The 16,988-nt window shown below is 52.1% G+C and overlaps 2 protein-coding genes across 3 annotated transcripts in view; both read left to right on the top strand.

Moving 5' to 3' along the window:
- Positions 1-5,619, top strand: part of Sema3f (semaphorin 3F) — a 28,389-nt gene extending 22,770 nt beyond the window's left edge. For both annotated transcript variants that reach the window (XM_057768040.1, XM_057768039.1), the window contains 7 exons: positions 1,430-1,652; positions 2,207-2,295; positions 2,426-2,467; positions 2,650-2,807; positions 2,995-3,062; positions 3,358-3,491; positions 4,317-5,619. In XM_057768040.1, the coding sequence (XP_057624023.1) occupies positions 1,430-1,652; positions 2,207-2,295; positions 2,426-2,467; positions 2,650-2,807; positions 2,995-3,062; positions 3,358-3,491; positions 4,317-4,727 (1,125 nt within the window). In that variant the 3' untranslated portion in view covers positions 4,728-5,619. The remainder of the gene's footprint in view (positions 1-1,429; positions 1,653-2,206; positions 2,296-2,425; positions 2,468-2,649; positions 2,808-2,994; positions 3,063-3,357; positions 3,492-4,316) is intronic.
- A 2,027-nt stretch (positions 5,620-7,646) lies between these two features.
- Gnat1 (G protein subunit alpha transducin 1) lies at positions 7,647-10,800 on the top strand. Its single transcript, XM_057767259.1, has 8 exons — positions 7,647-7,752; positions 8,997-9,039; positions 9,126-9,267; positions 9,353-9,510; positions 9,692-9,820; positions 10,032-10,161; positions 10,345-10,498; positions 10,610-10,800. Exons 1-8 carry the CDS (start codon positions 7,647-7,649, stop codon positions 10,798-10,800), a joined length of 1,053 nt encoding a protein of 350 aa, XP_057623242.1.
- Positions 10,801-16,988: the final 6,188 nt, after the last annotated feature.

Genomic DNA, 16,988 nt, shown 5'->3' with positions numbered 1-16,988 from the left:
TTTTTTTTTTTTAAAGATTTATTTATTATGTATACAGTGTTCTGTCTGTCTGTATGCTTGCTGGCCAGAAGAGGGCACCAGATCTCATTACAGATGGCTGTGAGCCACCATGTGGTTGCTGGGAATTGAACTCAGGACCTCTGGAAGAGCAGCCAGTACTCTTAACCTCTGAGCTATCTCTCCAGCCCAACCTTGAACTTCTAAAAGAGCAGCCAGTGCTCGTATCTTCTGAGCCATCTTCCTAGCTTCTCTGCTTTGTTTTTTTGCCAGAATTTTTTTTTTTTTTTTTTGATTTTCGAGACAGGGTTTCTCCATAGCTTTTGGTTCCTGTCCTGGAACTAGCTCTTCTAGACCAGGCTGGCCTCGAACTCACAGAGATCCGCCTGCCTCTGCTTCCCGAGTGCTAGGATTAAAGGCGTGCGCCACCACCGCCCAGCCCTCTGCTTTGTTTTTAAGAGGCCTCCCCCACCCCATGTAGACATGGACTCCACTCTAATGAAGCTCCCAGTCAACAAGGCAGTGAGACACAGCACACTTAGAAACTTCTAGTCACAGCCAGGCATGGTAGCGCACACCTTTAATCCCAGCACTTGGGAGGCAGACAGGTGGATCTCTGTGAGTTCGCAGCCAGCCTGGTCTACAGAGTGAGTTCTGGGACAGCCAGGACTGAGAGACCCTGTCTCAAAAAAAAAAAAAAAAAAAATTACTATTCATACAATATGCATCAGGCTGTAAGGAAAGGGTTCTGAGGCAGATGGGGACTACTGTGGTGGGCTGCCCCTTGGAGGGTACTCTAGGAACCTTTGTGAGAGGTGAAGTTTAGAGGGGCAGAAGTCAGTCTGGCTGACTGGCTGCCAGCAGGGACAGTGATGAGGAATAGGCAGGATCTGCGCTCTGTGTTGTTGGTAACTATTCCACTTTATCTGGGTGTCCTGGGTAGGCGTGCACCAGGAGACTGTGTGGGAGCGTGGCAGGTGTGTCTGTGGAGTCATCAGGACTGGCCTGGGGAAGCTGGTCTCAGAAGGGGTCTGGGAAGGCTTCCTACCAGAAGTAAGCTGGAGTTGGAAGGAGGACAGACTTGAGCCCAAGGCAGAAGCAACAGCATTGGGGAGGGGGAAACAGGTCTAGTGTGTGTCATCTTCTTGAGGCCAGCAGCCCAGCTGCACAGGAAAGAGCAGTGAAGCCAGAGGGACAGCCAGAGAGGAAGGAGACAGCTGGACAGGGATGAGGACACGGGAAGGGAGTGGTCAGTTCAGCCAGAAGCTGCCACAAGGTCATGACACATGATCTGGCTTGAGGGAGAAGTCAGGAAAGGATCCATAGAGGGAAACAGGTAGATGTGGAGTCAGTCTGGAAGCATCTCTTGTGCTCATGGGTCCGCGTGTCCCACCTGGACAGCCTAGGACTGATGCTTGCTGTTTGCCCGCAGTGCCCTGGTGGAACCTTTACGCCGTCAATGAAGTCCACTAAGGATTATCCTGATGAAGTCATCAACTTCATGCGCAGCCATCCGCTCATGTACCAGGCTGTATACCCGCTGCAGCGGCGACCCCTGGTGGTCCGTACAGGTGCACCCTACCGCCTCACCACTGTTGCTGTGGACCAGGTGGATGCAGCTGATGGGCGCTATGAGGTGCTTTTCCTGGGCACAGGTACCCACAGCTGCTCTCAGACCCTCCCACACTGGGCCCACTGGATGGGAGGAACTGATCCTGGGGCCAGATTCTGCCCAGCTAGGGGTTGCTTCAAACTCATCTATGGGAACCTTCTCTCCTTGACCAGAATAGCCAGAAAAGTAGGAACATCAGGCACCTAAGGGCCCTTGTATGACTTGAAAAGAACTTAGGATGCATGGCTCTAACTGCTTGCCCATGCATGTATACACACACACACATAACACACATGTAATTATACTTGTCACAGTTATGACAGCTTCCAACTCAGTTGCCCATTTTCTGTTCTCAGCAGGGCCCAAAATGAAAGTCTGGGTGTTGGGGGCAGACCCTGGCAATGACCCCCTTTGTCCTGTTCTAGTCTCTCCCCCTCTGCAATTCTCCCCTTCATCCAAGGGAGGGCCCTGAACCTCAGCATGGAAGCCCTACTCCACTGCCCTAGAGGAGATGGGGCTTTGGCGGGGATGGGGCTGAGGCTTTGCCCCTTCCCCAGCATCCTCAGCCCCACTGAGGTCCTGCCCGGCCCGTTCCAGACCGCGGGACAGTGCAGAAGGTCATCGTGCTGCCCAAGGATACCCAGGAGGTGGAGGAGCTCATGCTGGAGGAAGTGGAGGTCTTCAAGGTAGGTGAAGTACTGCCCAGTCCTGCCCACAGCACCTTGCCCCTCTCTGGCCCCCAGCCTCTAACCTTAGACCTAAGTCAGAGCCGGTAGGGTTCCTCAGGGTCCCAAACTGACCCCTGTTTTCTTCCAGGAACCAGCAGCCGTGAGGACTATGACCATCTCTTCCAAGAGGGTGAGTTTTTGGCAGTGTGGACTGGGAGTGAGGTTGGAGCCTGTGTCCCAGTGGGGTCACACTCTTGGCACAAGGATGGGGAAAGTGAAACATGAAACAGGGAGAGAAGGAGTCCAGCCCGACTGGCTACCCTAGGGCTGTCTGTGGGAAGAGAGCTGACACTGTCCCGCTTCCGCCCCCAGCAACAACTCTATGTGGCCTCAGCCGTGGGTGTCACACACCTGAGCCTGCACCGCTGCCAGGCATATGGAGCTGCCTGTGCTGACTGCTGCCTCGCCCGCGATCCCTACTGTGCCTGGGATGGCCAGGCCTGCTCCCGCTACACAGCATCCTCCAAGAGGTATAGACCGCCAAAACTTTGGGTGTTATCCACAGCTCTGGGAGCTCAGAGGGGTGGGAGCAGAGTGGAGCATGGATAAGAAGACATAACTGCCCTGGGGTACAGGGCCCTGCTCTAGATTCTTGGGGTGCAGGAACCTGGGAGCAAGCCTCCCAAGAACACTCCTTCAGGAGTTATCCTCATCCAGGCGGAGTCGCCGGCAAGATGTCCGCCACGGGAACCCCATCAGGCAGTGCCGTGGGTTCAATTCCAATGGTGAGTGAGCATGTTGCCCTTCCTGTAGGGTGCTTCTCAACTATGCCCACAGACACACACACACCGTGAAGGGTGCTTCTCAGCTATGCCCACAGACACCCACACACACCGTGAAGATGCAGATGACTCCCTGGGTGGTGGGAACCTTAGGCATGGGATCAGGATGTGGATAGATACCCCGTGATGTTGTCCTGTCTTTGTGTGTGGGTGCCCCTTGATGCCTGCCTCTCCCTACTGAACAGACTGACTACCTAGGAGCAATGCTGCTTCCACTCAAGGCCCTCTTGATCCACAGCAAACAAGAATGCCATAGAGTCTGTGCAGTATGGAGTGGCCGGCAGCGCGGCTTTCCTTGAGTGCCAGCCTCGCTCACCCCAAGCCACTGTTAAGTGGTTGTTCCAGCGAGATCCCAGTGACCGGCGCCGTGAGGTGAGTTCCTATGTCCCACGAGGGGCAAATTCTGCACTGTGGGTGTGGGAATTCCTGTTTGCAGTGGGAGCCCGTGTGGGGGAAAGAGCATGGCAGCCAGCCTGGGGCAGCCTTCACTCTGTGAACCCCTTCTAAGTGCCCACCCTTACACCGAAATCACTGGAGTGAAATGAGTTACATAGCAGCTGTGGGATAGGCTTCAGTATATGGAACCATTCATAGGCTGGCTTCATTTAATAAAAATTCCATATCTGAGCCGGGCATGGTGGCGCTCGCCTTTAATCTCAGCACTCAAGAGGTAGAGACAGGCGGATCTTTGAGCTCGAGACCAGCCTGGTCTACAGAACAAGTTCCAGGACAGCCAGGGCTACACAGAGAAACCCTGTCTTGAAAAACCAAAAGAACAAACTATTCCATATCTGTACTCTGTTGGGGTATCCTTGTATGGAACATCACGTGGGTGAGCTCCAGTATATGGAAATTCTGTGGATATTTTCTGGAAAAACCTTTCCGGTGTCCCTCTTTATGTGGAGATGGTATGTGGGTGCCACAACTGGGTATTCTCATTAAATGGAAATTCTGTGTGTGCTCCAAAATTTTCTCATTCATTGTTCAGAACCCCTAACCCCCAGGGTCATCATCCACCTCCTGAACTGGGAATATGTGTGGGTTCCTTGTTCAGATCCCTCTCATGTGCAAGCAGTATGTGGAAATACCACGTGGGTGTCTCTGCTTGGAATGGCCACGAAGGTGGTCTCATCTGGAAGCTGGCTAGGGCCGTGGAGTGGTGACCCAGCCCCTGAGCCCCCACCCCTACCCCTGCAGATTCGTGCAGAGGACCGCTTCCTGCGTACAGAGCAGGGGCTGCTGCTTCGCGCCCTGCAGCTTGGTGACCGCGGCCTCTACTCCTGCACGGCCACTGAGAACAACTTCAAGCACATCGTCACTCGGGTGCAGCTGCATGTACTGGGCCAGGACGCCGTTCATGCTGCCCTCTTCCCCCCACTGGCTGTGAGCGTCCCTCCGCCTCCTGGCACAGGCCTCCCCACACCTCCTTATCAGGAGCTGGCCCAGCTCCTTGCCCAGCCGGAAGTGGGCCTCATCCATCAGTACTGCCAGGGTTACTGGCGTCATGTGCCCCCCAACCCCAGGGAGGCTCCAGGAGCACTTAGACCTCCTGAATCCCAGGACCAGAAAAAGCCCCGGAACCGTCGCCATCACCCTCCGGACACATGAGGCAACTGCTGGAGGCCTACATAGGACCAGCCTAGCCCCTCATCCCTTTTAATATAAAAGATATATATATATATAAAATATCTATATTCTATACATACCCTACCCCTGCAAAGACAGTATTTATTGGTGGGTTGTATATAGCCTGCCTTAGTGGCAGCATTATTCAGAACTTAGACCCATGTTGGTCAGCAATGGCACATGACTGAGCATGCCCAGCCTGGCCCAGGAAGTTGCCAGGGCCAGGCCAAGACCACACAGTCCCTAGACTGCGGAAATCTTGCTCAACAGCTGTCAAGATCTACGGAACACAGGGAGGGAGCGAGCCCTATTTGCCAGGGCATGGACCATATACCTTTGCTGATGAGTGTTGTCAGCTGTTCCGTGGTGTAGACATGGATACCAGGACTGCTGTGGTGTCTGGGGGTGGGGCCTGAGAGCACTCAGAAGGGAGGACGGGGCCATCACAGGATTCAGGCCCCTGCCTGGGTCAGGGGTGCTCAGTCAAGGCCAACCTTTCCCAGGTATTTATTCTCTATTTATTGGGAGCAGAAGAGAAGTCTGCCTGGGTGGGGCAGGTCTTTCTCTTCTCCTTTCCTTGCCTGTCCTGACAGGTCCACCCCACTCTACCTCCTTGCCACCTTGACCTGTGGGGAGAGAAGCAGCAGGCTGGGTGCAGGTGTGGCTCAAAAGAGCCCTCCGCCCTGAGGGTAGATGGGCCATGGTGGAGGCCCAGGGTCTGCAGGGCATCCCCAAGGTTCCCTTCTGCCCACCGCTTCTGGTGATGGGTGTAAATAGCTCTGGGGGGCAGTTGGGTAGATGGGGGGGCTTCTGCAGCCCTCTGCTCCCCAGGCCACAGCCGCTCTTGGGTTCCATCTTGCTAATAAACACTGGCTCTGGGACTAGACTTTGCCTTCTCTCCTTGGTGGTTGGAGTGGGAATGGAGGTGGGTTAGGCCCACACGTCTCAGCACTAGAGAGCCAGAGGCAGGCTAATCTCTGTGCCTTTGAGGCCAGCCTGGTCTACAGGGCAAGTTCCAGGACAGCCAAGGCTACACAGAGACCCTGTCTCAAGCCCCCCCCCCCAAAAAAAAACACTCCCCCATTTTGGGGCTGGAGAGATGAGATTGCTCAGCAGTTAGGAGCACTGGCTGTCTTTGAAGGGATCAGACACCTTCACATAGGTAGATAGATGTGCAGGCAAAGCACCAATAAAATAAATATTTTTTAAAAATCCATATGTAGAAAAACAGGCTAGATTTAGTTAGTGCTCCTGTACTGCCTTAGAGACCCCTGCGGCGCCTGCAGTGTGGAAGGGAAGGTCTAAGTGGCTCCTGAGTAGAGGATGAATGCCCCAGTGACAGTTTAGGCTATCTGCTTCCTGCACCGCCTGATCAGGGATAACTTCATGCAGTGCCTGTGGCCCTGGCACCCTCTTAGTAGTCTGTGGTAGAGTCAGGTCTGGTTTCAGGGAAGGGGTCCAATGAGGAGGCGCCAGACCAGTCTAGATAGCCTTGAGAGTCAGGATACAGGTTTTCAGTTGTGTGCAGACAAGCTCAGCAGGTGCCATGCTTTCACCAACTGCTACACCTGAGCTGGTCTCCAGACCCGGTAGAGGCTGTCAGATTTTAGTGCTACCCCGTGCAGGTCCCACATTGTGAGTGGACTGAATAGGAGCAGGGCAGGTGAGTCCCCACTCTCCCATACTCTGGAGCAGACCAAGCCTCAGCATCCATCTCTGACAATCAGCCTGCCAAAGATTTACTCAGTTTAACCACCTCTATAGTGATTTTGTTGCACCTAAATACACATGTATATATAGACAAATATATGCACATGGACTGGCACAGGCAAGCTCTGCGCACACACACATGGACACAGGTGTGCATCTAAATACATAGGCAAGTGGGCTGAAGAGTGTGTCACAGTTAACACATTTGCACATTCAGGCACATGTGAACAGCTGTGAACCCACACAAACACAGCAAAATAAACATACGACCACCTGTGCTAGTACAGACATGCATAGGATGCTGGGGTGCAGCTCAGGAGTAAAGTATATGCCAACATGCAGGAATCCCTAAATTTGATCTCCAGCATATACACAGCACCAATGCGCGCGCGCACACACACACACACATTGCATGCATAGTCACATAAACAGGTATGTAAGTGCATGCCGTCAAGCTACTAGCACACATATAGGCTCAAGTGTGTCAGGTCATTACTTGGTCCTAGTAAGGAGCAGAAAGACACATGCAGGCATGCACAGCAGACTCACCCTGCAGAAGGCATGTAGGGAACATGTTCAGGTCATATTTAGCCCTGAATATGAGGCAAATATAAAGTCATCTATCCCCTTGTGGCTTCCAGCAGGCACAGAACCCCCTGATCCGGAGACACCCCACTTGTGAACCACTGCTAATCATGTGACCCCATCTCTCCCAACCTGTAAAATGGGGCTGTGGTTTGGGCACCACCTTCCCCCAAGTTCCATGTAAGCTCACAAAAGAGTGGTCGTGAATCCAGCTGGGCAAGCAGTACGTCCTCATGCCTGCTTCTCCGTCAGTATTCTCAGCCAGTCCCTACCCCAGTTCCCTCAACTATACCGAGCAAACTCCTATAGGACGGGGGAAGGACTTGCTAGGGTCTCCTCTGGAAAATTGGAGGGGGCTGAGGGGTGCAGAGTCAGCAGCCGTAGGATTGGGACTTTGCCAGCCTGATTAAAAAGCTAGGAGACTGAGCTTCACCTGTCCTTGTCTCTGATTGGCCCCGGAGCGTTCCTAGCTCCCAAATCCCACTAAGCAATCCTGCCAGGGCCTGCACGGGTCTGTGGAGAGCCAGTTGATTGCCAGCCTTAGGGCCAAAAGGTCTGAGGAGGTCAGAAGCTACCTACCCTGTCCCTTTGCCTGCTCCTGGGACCATGGGGGCCGGGGCCAGCGCTGAGGAGAAGCATTCCAGAGAGCTAGAAAAGAAGTTGAAAGAGGATGCTGAGAAGGATGCTCGCACCGTGAAGCTGCTGCTGCTGGGTAGGGGTGCGGCCAGTGTTGGGGAGGGGCTGCTGTGGGTCAGCAGCCTGGGGCCCGGCAAGCAGCCTTTCTAAGATGCAAGACTTCCTTGCAGGGTGGGGGTGTGTGTGACAATGTGGTGGGGCAGGGTACAGAGTGGGAGCCGTTCCCCAGCAAGGTCTGACAAGTGGTGATGTCCCAGTCCCCCAAGGTTAGGTATCCCATGACAATTTCCCAGAGACATGCTGCAGAAGTGTGTGCCAAACACATCTTTGTATAAAGGTGTGCATTCAGGCACACTGTGGCCCTCAAGCTCAAGCCTTTGGTTTTCCAAAGCCTGCTCAACAAGGCTTGGGTCTTCTTTGTGGCTCTTTCTCCTTCTGGAATAAGGCTCTAGGGTCGCCCATGTCTACAAAGGTCATGAGTACCATAACTTTATCATCAGTAGACCTGTGAAACAGCTAAGAAAGTGGAAAGATGCCAGTGATGGTGCACGCCTTTAATCCCAGCACTTGGGAGGCAGAGGCAGGCAGGTCCCTGAGTCTGAGGCCAACCTGGTCTTCGGATTCTAGACTAGCCAGAGCTATACAGAGAAACCCTGTATAGGGGTGGAGTGGGGGGACAAAGTGAAAAGATATTGACGTCTGTATGAATAAAGCCAAGCCCGTGATCCCATGGGTGGTGAAGAGAGATGGGGGTGCTGCCATTGCTTAACCCCCAAGGAAAAGTTGCTGGTTTAGGGGGGCCGCCAGGGCCCCCAGGAGAAAGGCCGAGAAGCTAAGCCGGAAATCCCATTAATTGTATCCAATACCCTTGAGGAGGGCAGACTCAGAAAGGATGTCAACTCTGTCCTCTCCCCCATCTAAGGGTGCTAATTCCCTCTGAGCCTCTCAGAGACATCTCTTTAGCCTTTAGGTGAGAAGCAGAGGTTGGTCCTATTCAGATAATCCTGTACATGCAGTGCCAGAAATACCCACAAGGTGGCCCTAGAGGACTTCCTTATTTTGGTCTCGCAGCATAATAAAGGCTCTATATACAAGGATCTTGGGGAATCCCCACTTGAATGGGCACAGTTAAGGCCACTTAACTGATGTAGGTCCCTTTTGTCATTTGCAACCATTTTCCCCTAGGGGTCTTCAAGACTTTACTTTGGATAGAAATGAGGGCAAGTGTAACTAGAGTTCTAACTGGCACCCCAGAGCACTGATCCAAAGGAGGTGATTAGTGCTGGTCAGTGCGGCTCTGAGGCACAGCTTCCCTTCCAGGTGCTGGTGAGTCCGGGAAGAGCACCATTGTCAAGCAGATGAAGTGAGTGTTCCCTGCCCATCCTAAAGCCCTTAGTGATAGTCCTTCCCTGATGGCCTAGGAAGCTCTGACTGCGGTTTGGGTCGTAGGATTATCCACCAGGATGGTTATTCGCTGGAAGAATGCCTCGAGTTCATTGCCATCATTTATGGCAACACTCTGCAGTCCATCCTGGCCATTGTTCGGGCTATGACTACGCTCAACATTCAGTATGGAGACTCCGCACGACAGGTGGGGCAGGCTTATATCTGTCCCTGGGGGCTCGAGGCATCTGACTAGGCTCAGTTTCACAACCACTACATTATCCTACCACCAGGATGATGCCCGGAAGTTGATGCACATGGCGGATACTATTGAAGAAGGCACGATGCCCAAGGAGATGTCCGACATCATTCAGCGTTTGTGGAAAGACTCGGGTATCCAAGCCTGCTTTGAACGTGCCTCAGAGTACCAGCTCAATGACTCTGCTGGCTAGTGAGTGCCCAGATGGATGCAGGGCGCGGAGGAGGTGGGCGGGGATGCAGGGAGCAGAGGTGGGCGGAGATGCAGGGAGCGAGGTGGGCGGGGATCCAGGGAGCAGAGGTGGTGTGTGGGCAGGACCCAGCTGCTACTCACCCACACCACTCACCCACTCACGCCCAGTGGTCTTCCTCAGCTACCTTTCAGACCTAGAGCGTCTGGTGGCTCCAGGGTATGTGCCCACTGAGCAGGACGTGTTGCGTTCTCGTGTCAAAACTACTGGCATCATCGAGACACAGTTCTCCTTCAAGGACCTCAACTTCAGGTAAGACCCCTGCACGCATGTTCAGCTGACTTGACCGGAACTTCACTGTCCCGAGTGAAGGCCTTACCCTTGCCGGGAGAAAAGCTGGTCACCTCAGATGCCAATCCATATGAGAGCTCTCCAGCCAGATTAGGAAGACAAGGGGTGCCAGTGGGCATATCCGAGTGACCTGATACACAGGTCCAAATCCGGATTTGGCTCGGTCCTACAGGATGTTCGATGTGGGCGGGCAGCGGTCCGAGCGCAAAAAGTGGATCCACTGCTTTGAGGGCGTCACCTGCATCATTTTCATCGCGGCCCTGAGCGCTTACGACATGGTGCTGGTGGAGGACGACGAAGTGGTAAGTGCCAAGTGGGCCTGAGTATTTGAGAAGGGAGGTGGAACCGGGGTAGCCACTGAGACCCACAAAGCAGAGGCTGTCTGGGAGCGCTTAGAGTGAGGAGTAGCCTACATCCCAGGAGCCCAGAGACCAAGGGGCCGCGGCCTGCACAGCCTGGTGTCCAACAGCCTCTGCCTTCCTCAGAACCGAATGCACGAGAGCCTGCACCTGTTCAACAGCATCTGCAATCATCGCTACTTCGCCACGACATCCATCGTGCTCTTCCTCAACAAGAAAGACGTTTTCTCTGAGAAGATAAAAAAGGCACACCTCAGCATCTGCTTTCCCGATTACGATGGTGAGATTCCCTAGTCCCGACCGCCAGGCGGTGCCCCAGTCCCACGGATCTCGGCCGTGCGCCTTCCGAGGAGGGCTTCCCGCGCAGAGTGAGTGCTGCCCTCTGCCGCAGGACCTAACACTTACGAGGATGCCGGCAACTACATCAAAGTGCAGTTCCTCGAGCTTAACATGCGACGTGATGTGAAGGAGATCTACTCTCACATGACATGCGCCACCGACACACAGAACGTCAAGTTCGTCTTTGACGCTGTCACCGACATTATCATCAAGGAGAACCTCAAAGACTGCGGGCTCTTCTGAGGTGGGATCCTAGCTAGCCAGACCTTCCACCGTCCTTCTCGGTAATCTCAGGACCCAAACCCTGCCCCTCGTTCCTCAGGGTCCTCACTGCTCCAGACTGCCCCATTTACTGCTGCCCACCCCTAAGCCCCTTTCAGGCTTCACTCATTAGGAGAGGTCCCTCCCTTACTATTATGCTCAACATTTGTTCATCCCTCCCCAACCTCTAGGTGCAAGGGGCTGCCCCTACAACGCCTAATCCCATTTATTTTGCTGCTCAAGGATGCTAAAGTTCCATTTCCTTTTCTCTTCACAGATGCCAGAATTCATGTGTGTCCCTTGCTCTGAGACTCTGTAGCCCAGCTGCCCTGTAGTCCCCTCCAATAACTCCTGTGCCTCAACCTGCTGCCAGACATCCAAAGCCCTGAGGCTTGAAGTGCGGACCCTCCCCTAGGTCCCCAACCCCGCCCTTCACCGCCTGGCTGCACTGGCCTCTTGGACCCACAGCAACTAGCCTCAGCTAGGACAAGGCAGGACTTGGGACAGCTGGAGCTCACAGTGACTCAGCAATGCCCGAGTGACCCGGGTCTCCTGACTCCCTTCTGCCACCCCCACCAGCAGCAGCTCACCTGGTGGATCTCGGTTCAGCAAACAGCCCGCCCTCCCTCCCCAGCTTTCACGAAGGGCTTGAGGTATCCCTCCCTCAAGCAGGCCTGCCGCTTGCCAGCAGATCATTCCAGCCTGCTACCTGCGTATGACAAGTCCAACATCTGTCCACCCAGTGGTCAGTGACTGTCCCTTCCAGCAACCCAAGGGATCCAAAGTTCAAGCTCTGGTCTTTTGTAGCCTCACATAGATAAATTAGTGACTTTGAGAGGGGTGCCAGGGAGAGACACAAGTCAAACCTATTCCCAAATACCAGGCTCGGGGTATCTCCCAGTCCCTTGTCCCTCTGGGTCTTCCCTCTCTATCCTTGGACACTTCCACACCCCACCTTGTTCACCCACACACAATACTCAGGGTTTTCTGGTCAAGGTATGGTGTATTGAAGGAGAGTACATTGACATCCGCTATGACCAATAACCAAGCTATGTTGAGGGGTGGCTGAGGGCAGAGTCCAACGCCTATTGATCAACCACGGGCAAAGAATATCCCATGTGAGTTTGCAGGCAATCCCATGTGACCCTGTTCTCCCTCCTAATTCAGGGCGCAGTCCTTGGGAGAGAGAAGTGAAAACCATGCCTGAACCATTAGAGACAATGTCCCACGTCTTCCATCCACTTCTGCTTTCTTCATCAAGCAGCAAGTCTTTGCTTAAGCTTGTGGACCAGAGGCAGAGCTACGGTCTGAGACACAGTGATTCTGTCCAGCAAGGCTAGGGTGTATGTAATCTGTACTTCCCCTAGCTACGTGCCCAGACTCAGCAATAAACCTTTGCACCAGGTCTGCTGTTCTTCCTTGGGTCAGTGGGGGAATCTTAGTTACCATGTGTCCAAGACATTTATTAAGTTCCCAGTAGTAGGCATGTGTGATCTAGGAAGAGGATCCCTTCCGAAGTAAAGCGCAAGTGTGTGGCCTGACTTGGGCTCAAGAGATCTTGGAGGAGGATAATGGGTCCAACTCATGACTCTTGGCAGAGGCTGGGGGATATGGGAAATGTTACTGGGACAGTCTCAGGTCATCAGGGAGTTTTTTTGTTTGTTTGTTTTATGAGACAGGGTCTTACTGGGTAGCCTAGGCTAGCTACACATTCACTATCCTCCTGCCTCAGACTCTGAGTGCTGGAATTACAGGCATGCTTCTTCGAAGGCACCTAGTGACAAGGAGAGCTGAGGCAGAAGTTCCTCTGACAGAGACGGTAGAGCATCATAAGAGCAGCTGAGCACTTGGACTTGTAAGCCCAGGTACTCAGGGAAGCAGGAGCATGGAAGGGGAAGACGGGTGGGGAGACGGTGGGGAGGACCAAATGCCAGGTGGAGGTAATGAAGACTTACTGAAGCCCTCAGAGCTGAAACAGGATTGTGACTAGGATTAGGGCGAGACTCTCATCTCCACAGTAACAGGGGCAGCCAAGGGCTGGCGTGATAGTGCAGGTTTTTAATCCAGGACTTAAGAAGCAGAGGCAGGCAGGTTTCTGTGTGAGACTATCTTGGTCTGTATAGCAAGTTCCAGGTCAATCAGGGATACATAGTGAGATTCCCCCCGCCCCCCGCCTTTAAAATCAGAATTAGGGGAACTGGAGAAATGTTAAGAGCATATATTGCTCTTACAGAGGATTGGAGTTCTCACATCAGGCTGTTCACAACCACCTGTAACTCCAGCTCCAGGGGATCTGATGCTTTCTTCTGACTCATATCCACAAACCCCTACACAGACAGACAGACACACACACACACACACACACACACACACACACCATAATAAATAACAAAACAAATCTTGAAAAGAAATCGGGACTGGAGACAGCTGGCTCGGCACTTATGAGCACTGGCTGCCAGCACACCGGTAACCCCAGCACTGGTGAGGGGATCTCTGAACAGGACAGCCAGGGCTACGTGGAGAGAAATACCATCTCAAAAGACAAAATAAACAAATAAATCAACAAAATAGCTAAGATGGAGCTAGCTAGGTGTTTTCGTGCTTGAGAACACTTGCTGCCCAGGCCTGACAAGCAGAGCTGGAAGCCAGGGAGAAAGACGAATGCCGTAGTTCCCGTCTGTAATCTCAGGACTTCTACAGCGAGGCGGAAGATAGGAGAGCTGCCTGGAAACTCATTGAGGCTCAGCATGGAAAAAACTGAGAGACTCTGCCTGAAAATCAAGGTGGGGCGGGCAAAACTGACTCCCCAAAGGTGTCTCCCACCCTCCCATACAGGCCACATGTGTGCACACATTCTCTCTTTCCCTGTCTGTCTGTCTGTCAAGCTCTCTCTCTCTCTCTCTCTCTCTCTCTCTCTCTCTCTCTCTCTCTCTCTCTCTCTCACTCTCACTCTCTCTCTCTCTCTCTCTCTCTCACACACACACACACATTAATAACCCATAAAAATTTTAATAGTTAAGACTGTAAATTCTATGGTAGATGTATTTCACTACCACCACCAAAAATGAGCAAAAATGCCAGGCGGTGGTGGTGCGCGCCTTTAATTCTAGCACTCAAGAGGGAGAGGCAGGTGCATCTCTGTGAGTTTGAGGCCATCCTGGTCTACAAAGAGTTCCAGGACAGCCAGAACTGTTACAGAGAAACCTTGTCTCAAAAAAAAAAAAAAAAAAAAAAAGCAAGAAAGAAAGAATTAAAAATAGAAAAAGAAAACATATATAGAAACAGTTTTGTTTTTTTTTTTTCAAGACAAGATTTCTCTGTAGCTTTTTTTGGTGCCTGTCCTGAAACTAGGTCTTATAGACCAGGCTGGCCTCAAACTCACAGAGATCCGCCTGCCTCTGCCTCCCGAGTGCTGGGATTAAAGGCGTGCGCCATCACCGCCCGGCCAGATATTTTCCTATATGGTTCAGGCTCCAATAAATATTAGCATACCTTTCTTGGATTTTTATAATTGTATTCACAGTGAATTTTTGCATTAATTTTTACTCTTAAAGTTTTATTTATTTATTTATTACTGTGTATACCGGGGTGTGTAGGTACATGCGTGTACCACAGTGCAAACGTAGAGGCCAGAGGACAACTCTGTGGTCTCTTCTTCCATCTTTATGTGGGTTCTGGGGACGGAACTCTGGCTTGCTCAGCCAGTGCTTTGCCCACTGAGCCATCTTGCTGTGATTTTAAAGATGTATGACACCACACTGGACTGTGACTTGTAAAAACTTTTTGAAGACAGGCTCTCTTTATGTAGCCTTGGTCAGCCAGCCTGCTGTGATTAAAGACATATGCCACCATGCTTGCTTGGTTCCTGATTTTTTTTTAATATTTATTTATTATGTATACAATATTCTGTGTGTGTATGTCTGCAGGCCAGAAGAGGGCTCCAGACATCATTACAGATGGTTGTGAGCCACCATGTGGTTGCCAGGAATTGAACTCAGGACCTTTGGAAGAGCAGGCAATGCTCTTAACCTCTGAGCCATCTCTCCAGCCCCCTGGTTCCTGATTTTTTATTTATTTATTTTGGTTTGGTTTGGGGTTTTGTTGCTATTTTCACTTTTGATTTCTGAGACAGGGTTTCTCTGTGTAGTTCTGCTGTCCTGGGACTCACTCTGTAGACCAGGCTGTCCTCAAACTCAGAAATCCGCTTGCCTCTGCCTCCCAAGTGCTAGGATTAAAGACATGTGCCACCACCAACCAGCCTGAATTTTATTTTTAAAGATTTAATGTTTGTTTGTTTGTTTGTTTGTTTTTAAGACAGGGTTTCTCTGTGTAACAGCCCTGGCTATCCTGGAACTTGCTTTGTAGACCAGACTGGCCTTGAACTCATAGAGATCCACTTGCCTCTACCTCTAGAGTGCTGGGTATGTGTCACCACGGTGATTTATTTTGTTTTTGAGACAGGATGTACCATGTGGCCTAGGTTGTCTTGGAGCTAGTATTTGGGAAGATCAGGAGTTCAAGGACTACCTCAGATCCACGGGGAGTTTGAGGTCAGCCTAAAGACTGACAGGGAGACTCTGCCTCCAAAAAAGATCAAAACAAGGAGAGCAAAGCAAGTTCCAGTCTAGTCTAGACGACAGGAAGCCCTGGAGAAGGAAACAGGGAAAGCCCGGGATGACAGTACAACACCCTTAATCCCAGCACTCTGCAGGCAGAGGTGGGCAAATCTCTGAGTTCGAGGCCAGCCTGGTCCATGTAGAGAGCTCTATATAGTGAGACCCTGTCTCAAAAAGAGAAAAAGAGAGACGGGTGGGGAGAGAAAAGAAAGGTAATAAGTTGTCTTTTTGTTGTTGTTGTTTGTTTTATTTGTTTGTTTGTAAAACACTCCTGAGTGCTGGAATTAAAGGCGTCACCACTGCCTAGTCTGGCAAAGCTTTTAAGAGAAAATTAGAAAATTTGTATTAAGAAAACACACACACACACACACATGGGCACACATTTTTTCCTGAGCATGGAGGAATAGGATCAGCTGGGAGACACAGGAAGAATAGGCATGTCTTCAGTACCCAGCAGAGCCCAGGCCTCTGAGGCCAGGTGCTCAGTGGCAGGGCTCTGGATTCATGCAGAGTTGGCAAGGCATGTACCTCAACCACAAAGACGTAAGGATGTGTCGAGTCTGTACCTGTGGCCCCTTGAGGAAGGAGTCTAGGAAACATATGGTCCTTGTGACTAGAGGAAAGGCAGAGTCCAGAAGCTAGCATGGGGCAGTGAGTCTGTGGAGACTACAGGGAGGGAGGGCCCTGGGGTCTGTGCATGGGATGCGATGGGGAGGGAGGGCCCTGGGATCTGTGCATGAGATGCGACATGGCACAGGGAGCCCACAGAACACGAGTGGTCAGCTGAGGGTTCCGTCCAGGAGCCCAGGAAAGGGAAGGGTGAACTGCTGGGTGATCTAGGGCTGGCTGAGGTGAAGCTGTTTACCTCTCCCGAGACCCTCTCCCTGAGCCGTTTATTAAGATGAAATGGGTAGTGGGTAGTGACAAGGATTTAGTGGGCAGAGGTCAGGAAGTTTGAGGAGTTGAGATGTTGGGAGGAGGGTATATGAACGAGAAAGGCAGACTAATGGCATCTCCCTCATAGCTGCCCCGTTGGGAAAAGCCTTGAGTAGGAGGTAGAGAAGAGCCTTGACTCTATGCGTGAACTGGACTCCACCCTCCAATGAGGTCCTGAGCACAGATTCTGAGACATAATAACATTCCTGAGCCCTGTGTGATGGGGGCACTGCCTGGCCTCAAGCCACCCTGTGTATGAGGGGAGTCTCCTCGGCGGAAATCCTTAGCTCCACTGGCCACACCAGTGCAAATGCACTCTGAGAAGGAAGCTCAGTGAGCGCCTGTCACCTGCTCACAGTCCAGGGCCGAGCATTTGAGAGAGCACCATGGTCACCTCTGTCAAGTAGCAGAATTTATTATGAGCACTCCAGCCACCTTATCTGCCCTGCAACTTCACAGTGTCCCTGAGGTGCCCTCATGATCTTCAGCTCTGGCTCTGACAGGTCTAGCCTGGCCAGGCCACTGACCAGAGATTAGACAAGTGGATGGTTAATACCACTGACGTCAAGGCCTGGCTGGATGACCACTGGGAGTTTGGGCCCTCCCGTGGGCAGCAGC

The sequence above is a fragment of the Chionomys nivalis genome, chromosome 4, assembly GCF_950005125.1.
Source record: "Chionomys nivalis chromosome 4, mChiNiv1.1, whole genome shotgun sequence".
Classification (NCBI taxonomy): Eukaryota; Metazoa; Chordata; class Mammalia; order Rodentia; family Cricetidae; genus Chionomys; species Chionomys nivalis.
The sequence above is the reverse complement of the archived record's forward strand: the minus strand, read 5'-3'. Positions and strand labels throughout refer to the sequence as shown.